The sequence below is a fragment of the Lissotriton vulgaris genome, chromosome 3_1 (genome assembly GCF_964263255.1).
Source record: "Lissotriton vulgaris chromosome 3_1, aLisVul1.2, whole genome shotgun sequence".
Taxonomy (NCBI): domain Eukaryota; kingdom Metazoa; phylum Chordata; class Amphibia; order Caudata; family Salamandridae; genus Lissotriton; species Lissotriton vulgaris.
The window spans coordinates 708,732,940-708,755,750 of NC_141689.1; the positions used below are offsets into that span (position 1 = coordinate 708,732,940).

A 22,811-nucleotide genomic window follows, 5' to 3' on the forward strand; every position below is an offset into this window, starting at 1 on the left:
AGACCTGACACTAAGGGGAACTGGACGAACCTTATGAAAAACCGGAGATGCCCCCGGAATGAGTCTAATCTTGTGTTCAGCCCCTTTTACCAGACAGATTTTGTTACTAAATACATTTTTAAACTCATTTAAAAGAACAGTTCTATCAATTTTTGCTTCTTCTATAAAACAGATGGGGAACTCTCGCACCTTAATTGGATTCTCATCACCGGGACAAGATATAACCCCATCTTAGCAAGGTCCTTTCAACCTACAATATCCTTCCCTTTAATTGCCACATAAATTTTTGTAACAATGGATCTACCTAGGACTTGAAGGTTTGCTAAGAAAATGCCTAACATGTCAATATTTTTCTCCCCGAAAGCTTTCGGGTTGATATCTGATTGGTTTAAATTCATACCATTTCCCCATTTGTCAAAAAATGTAGAGTCCCTGAGGATAGTGACGGGAGCCCCAGAGTCTGCCATCACTTGTAACTTAATATTGTCAATCAGGGCTTCACATAAAGGCCCTTTAATAGGTTCGGAATCCTCACTATCCACCATTAACATCAGATTATCAAAGTTGTCACAACATTCATCCATGTCCACATAGTTGACCTTAACAGATTTCTTTTGGAACCTGCAGACCTTTTGGAAGTGCCCAACTTTTTTGCACAAAACGCAGCGTTTATTAATGGCAGGACACCCCTTGAAATTCCCAATGTGAAATTTAGACCCACATCTGAAACAAACATTTTGTTTGTTAAGGTTAGCATTTGGTTTGCCTTGCCATTTCTCCTTACTATCTTTACCAGAAACAGCATATAGCCCTTCCTCTGACATTTCTTCAGAAATAAAATTTACTTTAGAGGAAGTATCTATTGACATTGCTTTCATAGAAGTTATTGATCTCTCAATGCTAAGACTAAGATCAATAACTTCAGATAATGATGGATCCTTACAACTGAGAATTCTTTCTTTAACCTTGGGTGAAGCACAATTGAACACGAATTGGTCACAAATATAATTATCCAGCAAAGGACCAAAATCACAAGTAATCGCTAACACCCTTAACGCAGAAATATATTCATCAATTTTTTCATCCTCCTTTTGTTTTCTTTTATAGAATTTGTGTCTCTCTAACATGATATTAGGAGACTCTTCAAACTGTTTTTTCAATCTGGCGATAGCCTCAACATAAACATTCCACTCACTATCCCCAGAATGAGCAGCTGGCGGTGGAATGGGTACGAGGCTCTTAAAAATGCGTTGAGCAGCTAAACCTAGACTACCAAAGAGAAGAGCAAACTTCCTAGGAGGAGAATAGTCTGCTGCATCAATCGCCATAATGTGATTTTCAAACAAGCAAAACCACTCAGACCATAACAATGTAGGTTTTCCAGGTTTTTCAAGAAAAGGAGGAGGTTGAGTAACTTCCCTAACTGAAGACATACTAGAAATATTAAAACAGTAATCACTAAGTAAAATAAAATAAAAATAAATATATAATGCCAAGTATTACGAAATGAACGAGAATGCAAAACTTATTTCACAATCATAAATATAAAAACCTGAATCATCAAACGTTCTGCCCAAAAGGAAAACACTTTGTTAATAACTCCAGATACAACTGCTAATATTTGTATGTGAGGCGTGTGAATCGCCGAGAAAAGTCACACGCAAATAATAATGAAAGACGTGTGGATCGTCAATAAAGAGCCACACGCAGTCTTGTACGATGGTTGAAGCTTCAAACTTCACCAAAATGGCCGCTGTACGTAGCGTCTGACGTGCAGCGTCGTGCGTATCCCAGAATTCCAAGCGGAGTCCAGATTCGAGTTCCGGCTTTGCGTGGAGAAGATCCGAAGAGAGCGCTCTGGAATCCTGGAGTAGACCGGTAAGCGCGCAATTCAAAATGCGTGTATCGTCGGTCCTTTATAAGATGAAATGCACGATCCAGTCTCTAGTCCTCAGGTTCAGACCAAAATTATTGGAACATCCGAAAAAGATAGTTCGGTCGAACTGCAAATAACTTCTGTAGATTTGAAAGTGTCGAGAATAGGCTAAATCCGCTCCTCCAAAGTACAATCTCGACAAAATTATTCACTCCGTGTCTGAAATGAGCATGTAGAAGTAACGCTCATCCAAATCCAAATTAGACACGAAAGATTTCAAATCCCAGAAACTGTGAAATCCACTAAAAGGCAAATAAAAGGAAATTCCTTTGCGTGGGTCGGTGATGGAAACAATCCCGATCGTCGCCAATATGTAGAAGACGAATAGTCTTATAAAATCCAGGAGAAGGATGATATTCCAAAAGAGGTTTATTTGTAGGTTTCCAAACACAAGAGGAGCGCCTCATCAGCCAGGAGTCCAAGCAGCAACTGAACATACATAACGGACACCTGGCTTCTGAAGGCACCCCACATTTGAAAGAATACATGTGTACACTCTATGCATGCGCTCAGCATGCGCTCATGCATGCAAGCACGAGATAAGAACAATTAAGCATGAGATAAGAACAATACAAGAATAACATTACACTACAGTTATGTAGCAAACCACAGGGATATCCTTCTGGGTTGGTGGCATCAGACTGATTTGGGAATCACCTTGAACCTGAGTTCGCCTGACCAAGTTTTGTTAGTATCACATGTTAGTGGCGAAGTAGACATTGTAAAGGAATTTTCTGAAGTTTTTAACGACAAACTTGGCCTTTTGAAAAATTTCAAACATAAGATCATTTTGAAAGCTAATGCAAAGCCAGTAGTGCATAATGTTAGTACTACATCTTATGTTGAGCCCACTACAGGAGGAATTGGACAGAATACTGCAACTGGGAGTAATTGAGGAAACTGAGGCTTCGGAATGGCTGGGACCTATAGTGCTTGCTCCTATGGATAATGGGTGCAAAATTAGAATGTGTGTGGACTTGAAAGGACTCAAGCAATATATTTCTATTGATTACCAACCTCTACCTAACACCAGTGAAACCCTAACCATGTTGATAGGAGCTTAAGTCTTTAGTGTAATGGACCATTCTGCAGCATATCATCAAGTCCTACTCCATGAGGATTCAAGACCCCTTACCTCCCTTGTCACCCATTTGGGAGCCTTTAGGTTTGTCAGAATACCTTTTGGTTTGGCTTCTGCTGTTGTGTGTTTCCAGAGGGTGATGAAGGACGTACTTAAGGGTGCAAAATCTGTGCTATTTTTTAAGATGACATGTTGGTTTATAGAGAGGACAATGGTAAACATGATGCTGTTCTAAGAGAAGTGCTCACAAGGTTAAGGGGGAGCGGGCCCACCTTAAAGAGGAGGAAAAATTGCAGTTTTAGAGTAGGCACAGCTTCCTATTTAGGCCGCACCATCTCGGTCGATGGTATTTGTCCGAAGCTGGAATTGGCAGATTCCATCACATCTGTACCTACACTTTTTGATGAGAACCAAGTAAGGTCTTTCCTTCGACTTGCAGGGTATTACTCGAAGTTTATTCCCAATTTTGCTGGTGTGGTACAACCTTTGTGGTTACTATTGAAGAAGGGTATGAATTTTGAAGGATCTTCAGAATATGTAGACATTTTCAAGGAGGTAATGAGTGAGATTGTGGAAGCATGCTTACTTTTACCCATTTTGATATTAAAAAAAAGACTTTGCTCACTACCGATCCTAGTATGAAGGGCCTTGGAGCTATACTTTTAGAAGTAGTTGAAGAAGAAGAGAGAGAGTGTGGGCCTTTGCCTCACAATCTCTTAAGGGTGCTAAAGAGTGCTATTCAGTAGTAGAACATGGTGAGCTGCTGGCAAGGGCTTGGGCCATGAATCATTTCAAGTATACTTGTGAGGTTCACCTTTTGTTGTCAGCAGTGATCACAGGCCTCTTGTACAAATCTTTGCCTGTAGAAGGGTTGAGAACACTAATCCCCACATTATCATTGAGTAGAAAGTCTCATGGAATTCAATTTCCAGGTAGAATATTTGCCTGGGAAAAGAAATATCTCAGCAGATTTTCTGTCTAGGTGGCTGCAGGAAAAAGCAAAGCCTCAGGTGAAAAGATTCCTATTTTGTGGGTCAAATAGTCAGCTCTTAGTAAGGAAGAAAGGTGCTTGGAAGCTGAGAGAAACACTGTTCCCAAATTGATGTCTGAGTATATTGTTGAAGTGTGGCCTAACTTGAGTGCTTGTCCAGATGGGGTTAAGTAATTGTCGTGTTGGAGCATTCCTTGCTTGGAATGCAACTACATCATTTGTAGAACATAGAATGTAGGGAGGACAGTTTGAAGGGGATTGAAGCGATATGAGCTGTAATGTTTCTGTGAGCAGAGTTGCCAATAAAGAAGATTGATACTGATCTGAGGAAGAGTCCTTCTTTACAGCCATTTTGGTGTGTTAAGGAGGAATTGAGCATTGTAGAAGGTGACCTGTATAGAAATGACAGACTGGTCCCACCGACAGGGTTGGTTGAAAAGTTAATTAATTTAGCTCACGAAGGACGTTTGGGCAGAAACCTTACAACGGCTAGTACAAGAGAGTGTTATGGGTGGTTGGGTCTTGGCAGGCAAGTGGAGGAGGTTGTGAAAGTCCTCATACAGTGTGCTGGTAATGACAAGTCTAGAGTAGTAAGAACAGGTTCCTTGTCCCCAGTCTCTGTTCCGGATGAGCCTTGGTGCAAGTTTGATTTAAATTTGGTGGGACCCTTCGATTTGTTGCCATCCAATGAGAGATTTGTCATTGTTCTGGTGGAATACACCTTTAAGTGGGTCCCGGCTAGTTGTGTGCAATCGATTTCTACAAAAACTGATGTGGAGTTTTTTAAGAAGTTTTTGCTTGTAAAGGGATCCCCAAAACAATAGTCACGGGCAATGTTGTCCAGTTTACCTCACAAGAGATGAGAACATTTCTTAATGACTTGTCTATTTCCCATTTCCGCACAGCTCTTTATGCCCCTCAGGCAAAAAGGTGAACCAGCTTGTGAGTGCTAGTTTGCAAACTGCTTTAGAAAACAGATTACTCTCAAAATTGTCCTCCAGAAGAAGTTGTGGGCTCATAGGAATGCACCTAACACTGTGACGTTGTTATCTCCTTTTGGAATGCCCGAGGGAGATTAGCTAGATCTAAATTGCACCCTTTACGGTTGAATAGGAGGAAGAGCGGTAGGCCTGAGGTATCTGACAAGGTAATACCTAGCCAGACAAGGTGATAGCCAACCTTACGAGTGTTTACTTATCCAGCACAATATCCTTGATGCAACAACATCAAGTGTTGCATGGCTAAACACTTATAAGGTCCCAAAGGCAAGACCTATTGGCTATGCCAATGCTTGTTAATTGTTGATTACAAGGTCCTGCCTTGCTTACATCTATACATAATTATTGGTGAAATTTCCAAATTAAAGTAGTAGTAGGGGTACTGTGACCAATGTGATGCATGGTCCCTTGTCACTTGTCATCTATTACGCCATCAAATTTGACATTTCGTTTGCACTTTGCATTCTAGGACCTGTAACTTCACGTTTAACTTCGTTTAAGTATCGACTACAAATTCAGGCCTGGATGATGATAACTGGCTGCAAAGGGAATGATGTGGGACAGAAGAATGGAACGTCAAAATCTTTGGTGGCTGATGCCATCAAGCCATCAAGAGAACATTACCCAAATGTAAAGGTTGGGTGAGGAGGGTAGCTGGTTTCCCTCAGCAGAAGGGGTAGGATTCGAGAAATGGATCGTAAAAGTATGTAGAAAATGTCAAGATAATGTGTGCAACAAACGACTCACTGGGAGAAGCCAAGCCCTATGTGGCTCTGCAGCCACACACTCCTTTTGAGTTTGAGTTTGAGTTTAAATTATTTCTAAAGCGCGCGTACACCTGACGGTTTCATGGCGCTGTAGTTCATTGAACCTCAATTAGCGGAGGATACCGGGGGGCATAAAGAGGAATTATTGAGGAAAAGCCTGTAGGAAAAGAAAGGTTTTTAATGCCTTTCGGAAAAGAGGGTATTGGGTGGAGGATCTGAGGTGGAGGGGGAGAGAATTCCAGAAGGTGGGGGCGAGTGTGGAGAATTTAGAGCCTCCCCATTTTTTTCGCCAAAACCAGGGAACAGTCAGCAGGTGTTGAGAAGAAGATCGCAGTTCCCTTGCGGGGGCATAGATTTTAATCTCGGATGAGATAAAGGCAGGGGCGGATCCTGACTGAGCCTGAAAAGTGATGCAGCCCATTTTGAACAGGGAGCGTTCGCGAATAGGGAGCCAGTGCAAGGATTTTAGAAGCGGGGTGACGTGATGGGATTTGGCCAAATTGTAGACTAGGCGAGCGGCCTGGTTCTGTACCAGCTGAAGCCGTGGAACATTATAAGCAGGCATACCACAGTATAGGGCGTTGCCGTAGTCTAATCGGGAAATGACCATAGCCAGTACAATGAGTTTTAGGGCAGAGAAAGAGAAAAAGCGGGAGACCTTGCGGATGGTGCGGAGAGAGAGGAAGGAAGAGGACACCACTGAGCTCACCTTGGAGTGCAGAGTGAGTTGATCATTAATCTTAAAACCAAGCGTTTTGATGGAAGGAGAGGGGGATGGCGGGGGACCAAGGGAGGGGGGCCAAAAGAGGGGAGACCAGGGACTGGCACAACCACCTGTCAAAACCAGTTCAGTTTTATCTGGGTTTAATTTCAGGTGTTTGTGGTTCATCCAGTCCTGGATAAAGATCATAGTGGTTTGAAAGTTAGACATAAATGGTATGTGTAATAAATCCATACTGATAGGGTAGTACTAAATAGCCCCTCTTCCTTCCAGTAAGAATAATTAAGGTTCCTTTATCTTTTAAGTTATGGCTTGTTTTCTCTTATCTTATGTCACGTTGTATGAACATAGCAGAGCACTTAGGTTCACTCCCAAAGGTGTTTCTCGTTCTCTGTTTTTAATTACCATAATTACAAGTCATAAACGGCTTTTTAAAACATTAAAGGCTGCTTCTAAACGGGATGACTTCTTGCAAGTCAGAAGTCTCTCTGAAAGGTCTAGCCTCTGCTTTTAATTCAGAGGCAGGGTGGTACTCATTAAAGACTGTGACTCTTGGGTGACGGGTGGGCACGGGGCTGACTCGGGGAGCGTTTTCTGCAAGCTGCCAACCAGAGACCAGCCCACAACACGTTTTATGGATTGACAACTATGCTGAATGCTCGAACGCTTGTGCGCTGGAGTGCTTCCTAAAGGCCGAGTACATGAATGCAATGCAGCCTAGGTTGTCTTTCTGAAGGGTAAAGAGATGAACCAATCAGAAGGGAGATTGGACATTAAAAAGTTAAAAACCCACAATGTCACGGGACGTACCATTAGAAAATACTAAGAACACAGTCTGTATCTTAGTTATCTATCACTGAGAATGTAAATATACATGGTAAACAAACACATCTGAAGTATATAAGCAAACGGAGGCTATGACAAGCTTTTAAAATGAGTAGCCTTGCCTTTCTAAGTGTTAGTTGCCAGCGCTAATTGCTCGGGGCTGTGCACTCAAGTGGTCGCCAGCTGTGCTGGTTTCCACTGAAGGAATGGTTCTAAGGAGACACTGCTGACGAGGAGGGAGTGGGAGAAGGGAGGGGGTAGTGGAGGGGATTCACGCGCACGCTGTAAGGCTTAATGAGCCATTGCAGCAAGCCATAAGGCAGCTGTGCACGTCGCGCAAGCTGGTGGCCGGCAAAAGCCTGTGGGTAGCACTTTTTAAACCAGCTACTAAATTTCTCACCAGAATAGCGCATGCGCTGGCTCTAGCGAGACCTAAAAATGGTTTGAAGTCAAACAATGTGTTCACCGGAGGGATTGGAATGTTGGTGATGCAGTCTGTATCAGGAAACCTATGTGGAGTCACAGAAGTGAATATGAGTTCACAGAACCCTGAAAGATTATAGAACTAAATAAAAATATCGCTCTGGAGGGTGGAGATCTTTGGAGCTTGTCACTATTAACTAAATGTGCAACGGAGAAGCCGGTTTCATGGAGGGTGCCTGAAAAGCTGTGTGGGAGATGTGGACTTTTCTGGAGGAGTGCGAGAGACCAGAGACATCCGGCGCCATTCAAAAATTATGTAATAGATTAGTTTTACATTGTATCTTCAGAAATGTATGATTCTTGAAATGTTTACTTTTTCATATTTTGGTTATGTGTGAAGGGTTTCCGTTGTTTTCATGTTTCTCTTTCTTTCCTCGTTATAAATATTAGTGCGCTGTTATTAATTCATTTTTATTCCCCGTGTTTCATCATTTGTTTCCTGCTATCCCACTGTTCCTCAGTTGTTTTATTTGTTATTGCTTATATTATTACTGGGTTGTACTACGTTATGTTTATGGTTGAACATGGATTGTGGCCTGTATCTTGCCATGTTAATGTCTCTTTAATATAGCCATGTCTTCAGGTTAAATCTTTGGTGCAGAGATTCCACCTGGGGACAGTAGAAGGGGAGAAGCTGGACTGGCGAGCTCGAAACTGAACTGGCTGGAGGTGGATTCCAATAAAAGCTTGAACTGACAACTGCCTGTGTGCTTCTTATCACACTTCCCAATAGCTAATGGCCAAATATCAGGCTAAGCAATACTTTTCAATCACTACAGTATTTGACCTTTTACAGTATCAAGTATCGTGCCTGCATCATGACATATCCTAATCTACAGTGCCAGATTTTTCACCTTGGCTGCTCTCCCTGGCAATAGACATTATGACATCACAACTGAACTGTAGCTTGTTCAGTCCAGCAGCTACATCATGTTCTTAACGCAGGAGGCTAGAAACGTCGCTAGAGATGGGCTTTTTTTAGGGATTGCAGGATCCAATCCCCAGATGATTCAATTTGTTATTTATGTTCTAGGAAAGATTTGTTTCATTTTTCATTTTGTTAAATGTTGTACATATGGGGCCAGATGTAGGTAACCAAATACCGGTCGGTAAAGTCCGAAAATACCGAATTTCGGCCTTTACCGACTTGTATTTGGCTTGTGAGATGTAGGGAATGAATGAATGAAAATAAACTTATATAGCGCAACTTAGCCCATTGGGCGTCAAGGGGACACAAAAACATCCGAATCGGTAAAGTTTCCGAATCGGTAAATTTACCGAATCGGTAAAGTTTCCAAATCTGTAAAGTTTCCGAATCAGTAAATTTACCGAATCGGTAAAGTTTCCGATTCAGTAAATTTACTGAATCTGTAAATTTACAGATTCGGAAATTAAGAAATGGTAAAAATGACTATTGAGATGTAGGTAACCTCTTAAATACCGAATTTGCATGAAATTCGGTATGTGATGTCACCCACATACCGATATGTCCACCTGCTTCCACAGAGTACATTTATAGGAACAGGAAGTCCACCCACACCATAAATGTACAGGTGATCTGTGATGCCAAGTACATCATCACAGACATAGTGCCAAATTTCCCGGGAGTACCCACAACTCTTGCATCCTCCAAAACAGTGGGATCTACGCACGCCTGACAGCGGGGGAATTTGGCGAAGGTTATTTGCTAGGTAACACACTGTGAGAAACTCCCTTGATACATATTGCAGATGGATGTGTTTGTGTGCATGTGAGTAATGTTTTTTCTTGTTACTAATAGGGGACAGTGCATATGAACTCCGGTCCTTCATCCTCACACCCTACCTCAACCCTTCAACACCCAGCCAGAGGAGATACAACAGGGCACACAAATCTACCCGATACATTGTGGAGCGCACCTTTGGTCTGTGGAAGAGCAGGTTTCGCTGCCTACATAAAAGTGGAGGGGCCCGCCAGTACACACCAATCACCTGCTGCAAGATGATTGCAGCCTGTGCAATGTTGCACAACCTTGCACAGGGCACCGAAGTGGATATCTCTGATTATGAGGACCATGATGACGAGCAAGCAGTGCCTGAACCACACACATCTGGAGTTGCAACACCAACTGATGGCAGACACAGACGGGAAGAGATCGCACGCAACTTTTTTTAAGTAAGTAAAGAGACACAGACAGTTGGAGTATGCACCCAACGTAGTTTAAATGTGTCATTACATAGGTTTCTAAAGCACAAATGTGCAACACAAATTATTTACATTCGATGATGTGCGTCCTGGGTCACTTCCACATGAACTGTAATAGTCATTTGCGTCCTCGCTTCCCAGTGCCAGTTGTATGGTGCTCACTGTGCTCACTTTCTGTTTGGCCTGTAGCCTCAGCGTTGCACCTGCTGCTCCTCCTTGTCTCTAGGACAAGGGATCTTACCATGCTGCTCCTGCTTGTGCTCTCTTCACTCTCTGGCACACCCAGAGCAGCAGTTTGTGCTGTTTGGGCATTTAACAGCGCCTCAAGAGCACTGGTCATCCTGCCCATGCCCCTAGTGACCTCATTGCTGTTTTGGGTTAGAGCCTCTTGCATGTTTATGCTTCTCCTGCATAGCAGGGATGTGGCTGTGGCCAGGCGGTTGATTGTTTTGTTTTGTTCATGCACACGCTGCCTTTCCTTGCGCCTTGATGCAAATTCGTTGTCCAGCATAGCAGCTGCACCAATTGGGTCATTTCGCGAATCCCTGCAGCCATGTTTTTGTTGAAATCTACTAGTTCCCTGATGTCCTTTCCTATGTCTCCCATGTTGTTGTTCAGGGACCTCATTTGGTGTTGGCAAGACAAGATGGCTTTCCCCTGCATCCTCTGGATTCTTACCATGTTCCCCTCCAGGCCACGGAACACACTTGGACCCTCCACATGTGCAGATGCACTGCTTTCTTGGACTCTGCGGCGTCTTGCACCAGTAAGGCCCACCTCTGCACTGGTCTGCAGTGTGGCAGAGCTACCATCCACAGGCAAGGTGTGTGTTTCTACCCCCTCCATGTCACCTGCTGATGACTCCATTTCTAAATGTGGGGCCACGACATGCCTTCTGCTTGGTTGTGATGCAGATGTTGTCTCATGCAGTGATACAGGAATTTCTGGGGATGACAGCAACAGAGGGGATTGTGATCATTCAGGGGACGCCTGCAACTCTGGAGCCATTTCTGCGTCTAGTGCAGGAGGATGGCTACTTGGTGCACCTGTGTCCTGTGAGATGTTCTGTGTACTTGGACCTGGCTCATGACTCTCCTCCCTCTCTGGTGCCGTGCCTTCAGTCTCCTGGGAACGCCTGCGAGATGTGTCACCTGTGGACATATGAGCGTACATTAGCTAAGCGCTACTGTCTCACAGTCACTAAAATTAAACATTTCTGACTTTAGCTTTATTCTCTCTGCAGTCATTTCCCTAACTTGCTGGTTGCTGTGCTGTATGACATGGTCTTACATTTCCTAAATACATGTACCATGATGCATTGCTCCTGTATAGTGCTAGCAGTACTGGACTGGGGTTCACTTGGCCACAAAGGGTAAAGGTAAGGATGATGGAATGGGGGGAATGCTGTGCATGCGTCTTACCTTTTCTGTTTGCAGCTCTGGCTGAGCTGTCTACTTCTCCCAATCCGCAGACGATGTCAGGTTCAATGGTTGAAGCCACCATCTCCTCCAGGTCAGTAAGGGGGGGTGCTGGGTTCTTGCCTCCACCAGTTTTGTTTGCCTGCTTGTGGAGTTCAGCCAATTTTTTTTAGTTTGGCTCCTTAGGTCGTAGAATCTCTTTTTCAGGTCCTCTGTGTCTCTGGTTGTGACTCCAACTGCATTCACTTTGTCAAGTATGTCCAGCCAGAGTTTCCTTTTGGCAGATTCTGTCACAGTGAGGGACTGCCTGCCAAACAGTTTTTGGTGCACCTTCACCACCTCCTCAAGGACCTGCAGCCCCATGCTACTGAATTTCATTTTCTTCCTCCTCTCTGGCTGCTCTTTGTCTTTGCTGCTTGCCATTTTGCAGTTTTAAAAGTGCACAAAACTCTTTCTGCTGCTCAGGGAATTAGCTCAGCTCCAACTGCCTCTCCAGAAGCTTCTAATTAGTTGCAGCTGCCTGTGTAGCCACTTCCTGGTATGGAGGGGGAGGGTGGTAGCACCTGATTGGCTGCCTACTTAAGTTTCACTTTTGTTTGCTTTCCATTTCGGTATTTACCGATTCAGTACTTACCGATTCGGGATTTACCGAATCAGTATTTCCCATTTATTCCTATGGGCCAAAAGGCCCATAGGAATGAATAGGGAATACCGATTCAGTAATACCGATTCAGAAAATACCGATTCGGTAAATACCGAATGTCCTATTCTGAATTTTACCGAATCGGTATTATTTACCGATTTTTTATCTACATGCCATTTACTGATTCTAAAATACTGATTCGGTAAAATTCGGTATTTTAAAATCTGTAAATTAGGATTACCTACATCTGGCCCATGGGCTTTTATTATATTTGCTGTTTTATTTGTAGGAGCCCAAAACCAAAGATTGGTCTTGACCCCGACATTTATTGTGCATTATAAATATAAAAATACAATGCAATAGCAAAAACTCATGCTGTGCTTACATTACAACAGTGAATGCATCACTCCGTGCTTGTTGCTCCCATCCCCATTTAAATACACGTTTCCATGTAAAATAAATAAATCAGACCTATTGGCTTTGTCGATCCTTGTTTGGTGAATGGGTTATAATTAGGCCCAAGCGGACACAAACCAAGACTACATGATTCTGACTTAAGCTCTTCAAGAGTAATTAGGCAGTCACTGTTGCTGCTGCCTTTAGCATAGAGTCAACCCGCGGGTTGCTAAGGCAATGAGCTGCAATTCTGCTCCCTAAATGCTGTCAGTTCATTTTGTTGAATAGTTTCTCAGTAATGTTAAAAGAGGAGTGAATGGGCGTCTTATTTTCATATGCAGAAGCCAACATCAGTATGCATGGCGGCATGCTGCTTCAGAGCGAGAGGCGGGAGAAGTTAGACACCCTAAAGACACCAGGCGTATCTAAATGAATGCATAAAAATATGCAGAATGGGCCGTCATTACGATGACAATGCTCCTGAGCGGCCCTGTTGATTTCTATGTGATATACAGTTGTAAAAAAGAAGGACAGGCTTCGGTTTCAAAATACAACACTTGTCCTACTAAGCACGTCAAATTACACAGATCTTCGAGAAGCACAGCCTCTTTGAGAGAAAGGAAATGTTCACCTTACAAGAAATGCGCCTTAACGCCAGGGTCGCATTGGGATCACGATTAGACCGGGAACTCCTGAAAAAAGTTACCCACATTCCCAGATTGTACCCTTACATGAAAGACCATTTGATTAGTCTCACTGGGCGCATTTTTTTTAGAAATGTTTGGTAATTATAACATTTTATAACTTATAGAGCCAGGAACGTGGGTAAAAATTAGAAGCTTGAGTTTTGGCCAGGCGGGCAAGGTGAAATGTAATGGTCCAAGGGCCACAACACCTGATCGGATGGGTATTGTAATATCTTGGCCTGCACAAAAATGACTAAAAGCACCAAATCTGCAATTTTTTCCCCTAACCAGCCTGTACTGTAAACAGTAAACATAAGGCACATGCATTTTATTTTGATTTCTACAGCTGCCTTAATGGTCTGTGACTGAACGTCAACTTAACAAAGGCAGAAACGCCATGTATTATAGATAAAACATTTGTCTTTAATTATCATGCTCTGGTGTTTCCAGAATTTTAAAACATGATCAATTTCAGGTTGTTTTATTAATATTTTTTGTAGTTTTATATAGCGTAAACTGGTCCCAAGGGCATTGAATCTATTTACATGAGCCCCAGTTACGTTAGAGGAGCTCAAATTCGTTTTAATTTTTCAGCCCCTGGAGAGCACGTGATTTGCCCAGAATCGCAGGATGTTGAGCTAACGTCGGGACTCCAAAATAGTTCCCGAGTTCCAAAGTTGGCAGCTCTGGACAAGGTAACCTCACAACTAGGCTATGCAAACAGACCAAAAACCGCTCTATCACACTCAGAAACCTTACACTCCAGGCCAGAAAGACACAGGGTTGAGGTGACAACACCTGGCCCCAAGCAATGCCCCTGCATACTCTCTCACTCCCTATCCACCAAGGTTTGAATTTGATGTGATGGCACAGAGTGGGTGGGACCAGGGGAAAGACCATGCTTTTTTGGCTGGGTCGAACCCAAGAGGGGGGAGGTGAGAATAACCCTACAGCCAGAGCAACAACTAGCCCCAGGGAGGCCTCTTCCCACTCACCTCCTCCCCAGCCCACTATAGACCCAGGGCTATGGCCTGGCAGAGGTGGAAGGAAGCATAGAACAATGCTTCTGGGCCAGCCTTGGAAGTGAAGATGGCCAAATGGCCATATCACCTGACACTGAACCCCACAGCGATCCTGCTTTACTCTTCCTCGCCCTTGCTCTGTTTGACAACCTGGCAGGGGAGAAGGCACACTGCTTTTGGGTCTGTGTGCAGCCCCTCAGGGGCTAAGCTTAAGTCTGCGACAGCAGGCCTAGTAATGCAAGTCTCCACCCTGATAGTCAGCCTGTCTTACTGTACAGCGGCCTGGCTGGGGGGCTGACGAAGATAGCAAAGTTCTGTGTGCCGGGTGATAGAGGAAGGGCTTAAAAACCGGCTCACAGGTGACACTTAGGAGCTGGCCCATCGCCATTGCCCAACAACCTGTCTTCCCAATACGACTCTGATTAATATGTTAGTTCATTAAGAGTCATGTCAAAGATTCAATTCATTACACATGAAGGTACACACCTACAAAAAGTTATTACATTGCGACAAAGTAGCCCTAACCCTAAGCCTGGATGGCCTGGGGTGGTGTGGTGAGCAAAAAAACGATGGATTTAGGCCCAGATCTCTGTACTGGGGTGAATGTATGACATTGTTCTGCATTATGTCCATCAACTGTAGTTTTTGCATTTGTCCCCCCGAGTGGGATGGGTATGCCCAGACGTGAGTCCCCTGCTCTCCACACCACTGGAGTCAAGCTATCCTGGCTGAAGACGGCTGATAGCCAGAAACCGGTCCTAGGATGCTTGATTCCGGTCCAGGGAAGACATGGCTTGGCAGTTCGGGCTGGACTATTCCCATGAGGCACAGGGTCAAGACTGATTTGCATATGGCCATGTCTGAACTGGGGTGGTGTGTTGAGCAAAAAAACGATGGTTTTAGGCCCAGATCTCTGTACTGGGGTGAATGTATGACATTGTTCTGCATTCTGTCCATCAACTGTTGTTTTTGGATGGCTAGACTGGCAAGTAAGCATGAGTGGAAAATCCGTTCCGCTTGCGGATTTCGCGAATTTTCAATAAATTCGCAATCTGCGAGATTCGCAAATTTCCCGCAAAATCCGCGAACGGAACGGATTGGGTCAAAAGTTCAAGCTGACTTTTGTAACTCTTTTAGAATGGCGCCAGCAAGCTGCCAGAGCCATTCTAAAATAGTTACAAAAGTCAGCTTCAACAGGAAACTCTAATAGATAAAGTAAAGCAGGTGCTGCTCAAATTCAGTTACACAATCATTAACCACCCCAAACTTGGGGTGATTAATGATTGTGTAACTTAATTTGACCTTCAACTGGAGCACCTGCTTTACTTTATCTATTTTTTTTTCCTGTTGAAGCTATTTCTAGCTATTTTAGAATGGCGCTGGCAACTTGCCATTCTAAGTGGGGCTGAGGGCAGAAGGGCACAAAAGTGGGACAGAGGGCGAAGGGGACAAAAAATGAGTGGGGCAGAGGGCAGAAGGGCACAGAAACAAGTGGTACAGAGGGCAGATGGGCATAAAAAACGAGAGGGTGGCAGTGATTAAGCAGGCAAAAAAAAAAAACCCCGCGAAATTGCAAAGCGCCTCGCGAACACCCGCGAACACGCAAAGCGCCTCGCGAACACCCGCGAACACGCAAAAATAAAAAAATCTGCGAATTCACGAATTTTGGGGATTGCCAATTCGCAAATCCGCAAATTCGTGAATTGCCAATTCGCAAAATCCGCCCATGCTTACTGGCAAGAGATGATTGCACATCTATTCATTCCTCCTTTAATCTTGATAACTAGAATTATTCAACTTTACATTGTTAGCAGTAGTTGAGTTTAACCACACATCAAAATACGTATAAGGCTATGTAGAAATAAACAAGGTGTATATTACCAGAGCCCCAGTGTCACTGGGTGCTACAAAGGCTGCACACTTGTTACCTAATGAGTGCAATCAGAGGAACACGCTGAGCAATCACTATAGGGATGCCCAGATCCTGTTTTTAAGACTACTTTTGCGCATTCTTTATTTTATCTTTCCCTAGGTCGTCAAACAACACTACTGGAGAATCCTGTCGTGGGGTTCTTTCTCAATGGTAGTCAGCAACTAGCTGCACCATTAAGTGTAGATAGATTTCACTCTCACGGTCCTGATGAATTGCCACGGTATCTAGCAACCAATGGGCATGAAACATGTTGACCACTAAGAGATGAGCATAGCTTCAACAGAACCCTCACGTCAGGGGAGCTGCCACTCTTCACATTTTTAATAAGGTGGGCAACCAACCTGAATAAAATTGTTTTCTGGAATATCCAACCTTTTTTTTAGAAAATGCACTCACTGCACTTCACTGTATCTGCACTTTCACAGGCCACACAGCCCCACTTCATCAAACGGCAAAGGAAAAAAAGATCTCCGACAAAGGGCCCCTTTGCAGGTGCCCATTGGGTATTGCAGCGCCAACCCAATGAGGAGCAGGTCCAAATCATGAAGCATGACACCTAGCTTGCTGGGTGTACGAGGACCCAAGTTTTGCTATAGTGGGATCCCCTGTGTTTCTCGCCCCCTCCTAGTACCCCTTTACCACTACCATCCCCCATTGGTGGATGGTACACATCTACTGCCCAGGCTCAACCACTAGAGGAACAGTATCCACTTTTGATATCAATGATCTGACAGGGCACGGTTGCTGAACCTCTTTAAACAGCCCTCTAGTCCCCCCTCTTTGAGATAGATGCAATAAGAGTGTGCCAAAAAGGCCACACTCACAACATAATAAGAAGGTCTGGTGCACACCACAGTTATGGGTTTAAATTATGATGTTGGGGGGATCGTTACAGAAAGGAACCGCCCGACCTTAGATCAGTGGTTCCGACCGCAGTATTACGATGCAGTCACAAACATCCATTTTTCAATGGAAGCTTGTGCGCAGAAGGAAAAAACCCACAGCACTAGCTTCCATTGACAAATGAACGCTTGTAAACATCCCTGCACCGTTTGGCAGGCACCTCATGGTGCCTGCCAAATGGTGCAGGAATGTCAAGGTGGGCACCCGGCCCCAATGCAGAGGGCCAGGGGGGGAATGGGGCCCAGTTAGTTCCCCCCAAAGAGACTTTCCAACTGCTTTTTCATGTTGGAAAGGCCAACATGAAATGGCTGTCAGAAAGGGCCATCATAATCCCGACAGAGTAGCTGAGCCTGGCTCCGATGTCATTGAGTGATTATGGTGCCTTCAGACTCAGCTGGAGCCCGTCCGAGGCACTGCAGAAAGTCCCTCCACCCGCCGCATCATAATGCGGCTGGCAGACTGTAATGTCAGAAGAACTGCAACTGACTGTCGGTTGGTTGCAGTCCTTCCAATATCGTAACCAGGCCCTTAAAGTCCAAAGTTAAGGTTTTGATGTTCCAACTGATAGCCACACGAAATAACAGTTTCTGCATATTTTTCAAAAATGCACTGTTCGTAAACTAGGGTTATCCATACCTACAATAGAAGTGCGTGAAGACAGATCCAGCAATAAAGTACTCCGAAGGGTAACACCTTAGGTGTGGCGAACCTAGTACTTAGTAATGTGAATCACCGAAATGTTTTGAAGTCATTAGAGTGAAGATAATCCAAATCCTGCTCTGCCGTCCCTCCACTATAGTCTGGACCTTGTTACTGCAAGTCACATTACTACTAAGTAGGTTCACCACACCTGAGGTGGTACCCTTTTACAAACTGGAAACTGCATCATGTTTTGATTACTTCTGTAGTAGGGAGAGAAAACAAGCCTTGAAAAAGCCACGATGACTTGGCTACTGTTGACAGTCACATCATTCATTAAGCAGGCACATTCATCACTACGAAAGTGTGCACATTCAATATAATTATATATTTTTTTATTGTCTGATCTAAAACGGCAAATGCCACTTAGCTCAGTAAATAAAACAAGCATTAGAAATGCAATAGGTCTCGCAGCATTAGAGTTAGTGCTTTTAGAATTGTTAATGGTTTTTTTTGTAAATCTTTAGCATGAGGTTGAGGGTGAGTGAGGGTGAGGTGTTGAGGGTGAGTGAGGGTGAGGCTGAGGGGTTGAGGGTGAGTGAGGGTGAGTGAGGGGTTGAGGGTGAGGGGTTGAGGGTGAGTGAGGGTGAGGGGTTGAGGGTGGGTGAGGGGTTGAGGGTGAGTGAGGGTGAGGGGTTGAGGGTGAGTGAGGGTGAGGGTGAGTGAGGGTGAGGGTGAGTGAGGGTGAGTGAGGGTGAGGGTGAGTGAGGGTGGGTGAGGGTGAGTGTGGGTGAGTGTGGGTGAGTGTGGGTGAGTGTGGGTGAGTGTGGGTGAGTGTGGGTGAGGGTGAGGGATTGAGGGTGAGAGGTTGAGGGTGAGTGAGGGTGAGTGAGGGTGAGGGGTTGAGGGTGAATGAGGGTGAGGGAGGGTGAGGGGTTGAGGGTGAGGGGTGGAGGGTGAGTGGGGGTGAGTGAGGGTGAGGGGTTGAGGGTGAGTGAGGGTGAAGGTGAGTGAGGGTGAGTGAGGGTGGGTGAGTGTGAGTGAGGGTGAGTGTGGGTGAGTGTGGGTGAGTGTGGGTGAGTGAGGGTGGGTGAGGGGTTGAGGGTGAGTGAGGGTGAGGGTGAGTGAGGGTGAGGGGTTGAGGGTGAGGGGTTGAGGGTGAGTGGGGGTGAGTGAGGGTGAGGGGTTGAGGGTGAGGGGTTGAGGGTGAGTGATAATGAGGGGTTGAGGGTGGGTGAGGGTGAGTGAGGGTGAGTGAGGGTGAGTGTGAGTGAGGGTGAGTGAGGGTGAGTGAGGGTGAGTGAGGGTGAGAGTGAGTGAAGGTGGGTGAGGGTGAGGGGTTGAGGGTGATTGAGGGTGAGGCGTTGAGGGTGAGTGAGGGTGAGGGGTTGAGGGTGAGTGAAGGTGAGGGTGAGTGAGGGTGAGGGGTTGAGGGTGAGTGAGGGTGAGTGAGGGTGAGGGGTTGAGGGTGAGTGAGGATGAGTGAGAGTGAGGGTGAGTGAGGGGTTGAGGGTGAGGGGTTGAGGGTGAGTGAAAAATTCCACCAAGACCCCAAACCCCCAAGGACGCCACGAGCTGCTTTATGTTTAAAGAGAAAAAAGTGGAAGTATTTCGGGAATCCGAGCTGCTGCTGGCGCATCCTTGGACTGTGTGGTCCGGGGAGGAGGGAAGGGCCAGAGGGACTTGATGGGAGTGGTGGGGGGGAGGGGGAGGGTATAGAGAGGGAGAGGAGGAGAGACAGGACAGGGGCAAGCAGCAGAGACACGGCGACACGGCGGGAGAGGAAAAAAATAGACTTGAAACTTGTTTAAATCAATAACCCCCTTTGCACGATTTCTAGTTTTGCACAACATTCTAAACATCTGTAAGGGCCTGGTCGGACCCGCCCTAAAAAACACATGATCTATGAACACATTTTGGGTGGGACTACACCACCGTAAAGAGTATTAGCTCGGTAATCCTTGCAAGTAAAATACTTAACTTTTTTGTTTAACCTGTGCAGAAAACCAGCTGCTCATCGCGTGATTTTGTGCCCTCTGGGGCAAGAACCGCTTATTATTTGCTGTGCTTTTTTTTTGTTTGCTCAAACTTGCGGATCTTCTGAAGAACATGGTAAGTGTTCCTTGAATGCACAGACCTTTTACCAAACGTTTTTAAAGAGCTGCCACACACACAAAAACATGTTTTTATAACAATAATGTAGGTGTGGTCGATTGGGATCCAGCAATGCACACGCTATCAGGAAGCATATGTCAATACAGCAGTTTTAAAAACACGCCAGAATCTGACCACACAACACTGTAATACAATACCGAACATACATTGAGTTGTCATCCCCGATTCACCGAAAACAGTATTTTGGATACAAGTCCACTGACGTATAACGTCAAACAGAATCAGCAGCAGTATTTGCAGTGAGCTGCGCTCTCTGCCTTGCTATCTCTCATTCTGGGGGGAGATTGCAAAATCTATCAGAGACGATGCAAGTTATTTGTTCAAACGCTGCTATTCTGTGTTCCTTCAGCCATTCAGCGGGGGTGAGGAGGACTGCCGTGCCCCTGTGGCGTTAAGTGCATATTAGCTGCAGCAAACGAACTCGCCAGCAATCTATCTAATCATTAAATACATTTTAAAACTGCCAATGACGCTTATCTTGGTAGAACGAAATCCACAATTCATGGCAGTTTGGTCCAAACCTCTCTCCGGTACTTTTATAACGATGGTCAGTCCTACAAAATAAGGAATGTGTCACATGGTTCCGAAGTAGCATGCTATTCACCGAAAAGCGCTTCACCGCCACGTCAGCGCTATCAAAATAAATACAAATACATGCGGACGAGCAGCAACTTCAACATCTATAATGATCAGGAAGGCCGGCATTTTTAGATGTTGCCTCCTTGACCAAGTATCGACCTTAGAAGGATGAAATGCGTTGGTTTGTTGCGCGAGTCCTGCGGATTAAACACAGATCTCAACGGAAGATGCATTACTCACTCAGCGACATTAACTCCACTGGCATAAAATAAACAAGAAAGGGTGGAGGGGGCAGGGGAGGAGGGGTCCGGGGAGGAGGGAAGGGCCAGAGGGACTTGATGGGAGTGGTGGGGAGGAGGGGGAGGGTATAGAGAGAGAGAGGAGGAGAGACAGGACAGGGGGAAGCAGCAGAGACACGACGGGTACACCACCGTAAAGAGTATTAGCTCGGTAATCCTTGCAAGTAAAATACTTAACTTTTTTGTTTAACCTGTGCAGAAAACCAGCTGCTCATCGCGTGATTTTGTGCCCTCTGTGGCAAGAACCGCTTATTATTTGCTGTGAATCATGAAATATAATTTCAGGGGCACGTACTTACTCAAGGTAGAATAATTGCCTCCACGGAGAAACGGTATAGACGGAGGGTCAGTAGTGATCAGGAAGAAAACGTCCTAGGAACATAAAAAGGGGTCGAACGTCTAAGACACATACAATAACTTAATGGAGGCGGCATAAACAAAGGCTGCAGAGTTACGGGTGGGCAAGGACTCCAACTTACTTAGAAAACAAGACGGACGGACGGAAGACAGGGGAGGGGGGAGGAGAAATGCGACACGGAGGGAAGGGGAGGGGGCGGAGCGGGGGCGGAGAGGGGAGAGAGAGAGTAGGCAAGGGTAAACAAACACGGACGTGCGAAAACAAGACGGACGGACGGAAGACAGGGGAGGGGGGAGGAGAAATGCGACACGGAGGGAAGGGGAGGGGGCGGAGCGGGGAGAGAGAGAGTAGGCAAGGGTAAACAAACACGGACGTGCACGCGCCCGTGACTTTTAAGGTCAATGCGCATGCGCATAAGCTTAATGCGCATGCGCATTGACCTTAAAAGTCACGGGCACTGCAAGGAATCGCCACGATTCCTTGCAGTTAGATAAAGAGTTGATGAGCCCCTATAGTCTCGCTTGCTCGATGCGCATGCGCATCGACAGGCGAGACCTAAAAAGAACTGCTAAGTGTGAGAAAGTGCTTTTTTAATTTATAACGGAATGCCTAGCAGCACGTGGCAGTTGCTGAGCCATCCAAACGTGGAAAAAATTGAATTGCCTGTGGGGGGTTGGAGTAGCAGTGGAGAAGAGGATGGAGGGGTCAAAGGTGGTGCGAAAATAAAAATAAACCCAGGTGGGTAGAGAAGGGGAACGACAGTATATGAAGGGGAGGGAACATGGACTGTGGCCACATGGGGAGAGTCACCCAAGAGACAGAAAGAACACCAGGTGCATGGTGGGAAGAGTTTGGATGATGAAAGCAACATAGGAAGATGAGAGCTAGAAAATACATGCATTCTCATGGAATGTAGAAAGAAAAGGAGAACATTTGTTCCCTAAAAGTGAGCAATGGAAAAAAACAAGCCAGTCAAGCAAAATGATGTAAAAGGGGATGTCTCCAGCGAAGGGACAAACACATGATGGATAAACCAAGTCATCGAATAAGAAGCAAGCAAAAGAGAGCGACAATAAAGGCAACCAATAATAAGCACTAGGCGGACTGTAAGCCCATTATAGGCCTTGCGCAAGGCAAGACCTAAAAATAACACCTGACTCAAAACATCAAAGAAAGACTACCATTATTCCATGGAGTAAAACAAAATATGCTTAAAGGTGAACTTGTATCAGAGAAAGGAAACAACTGTTGGCACGTGTAATTCAGAGCAATACATTTTCGCAACACGAAGCATGTTAACAATATTCCTGCTCACTCGTCGAAAAGAATGAACACGCAGAGGTATGGGAGCAGCAATCTATCATAATTCTGATTTGTTAACCAACATGTGTAGCTTTTTAAAGTAAACAAACCAACCTCGGGGGCCTCAGTACTGCGACGAGTGTCTCCGCCTCCTGTCAAATAAAGAATGATACAACGCATGGGAAAAAAATGGCGCGCAGAATGTAAACAGTGCGTGGTGCGAATGCAATACCGTAAAGGGGGTCGAGCCGCTTTCTTCTCCTTGGCGGCTTTCTGCTTCTTCCATCGCTCAGTCAGCCAGGGTGGCGGCAAGTGTTTCTTTGGCACGGAGATACGAGGAGCGATGCGTGGTAGGAACAGCTGGGAGAGCGCGTTGGTGAGCCTCCAGCCCACATGTTGGGAGCAACACGAAGTCGATGAAGGCTTATCATTCGGGCTAAGGAACGGATTTGTTGGGCCATTTATTTCAGCC

The 22,811-nt window shown here is 45.2% G+C and overlaps 1 protein-coding gene across 1 annotated transcript in view; it reads right to left on the bottom strand.

Moving 5' to 3' along the window:
* TMEM232 (transmembrane protein 232) overlaps nucleotides 1-22,811 on the bottom strand; it is an 843,610-nt gene that overhangs the window by 226,322 nt on the left and 594,477 nt on the right. Inside the window, exon 12 of the mRNA XM_086963014.1 lies at nucleotides 22,572-22,810. Within this exon, the coding sequence (XP_086819140.1) occupies nucleotides 22,572-22,810 (239 nt within the window). The remainder of the gene's footprint in view (nucleotides 1-22,571; nucleotide 22,811) is intronic.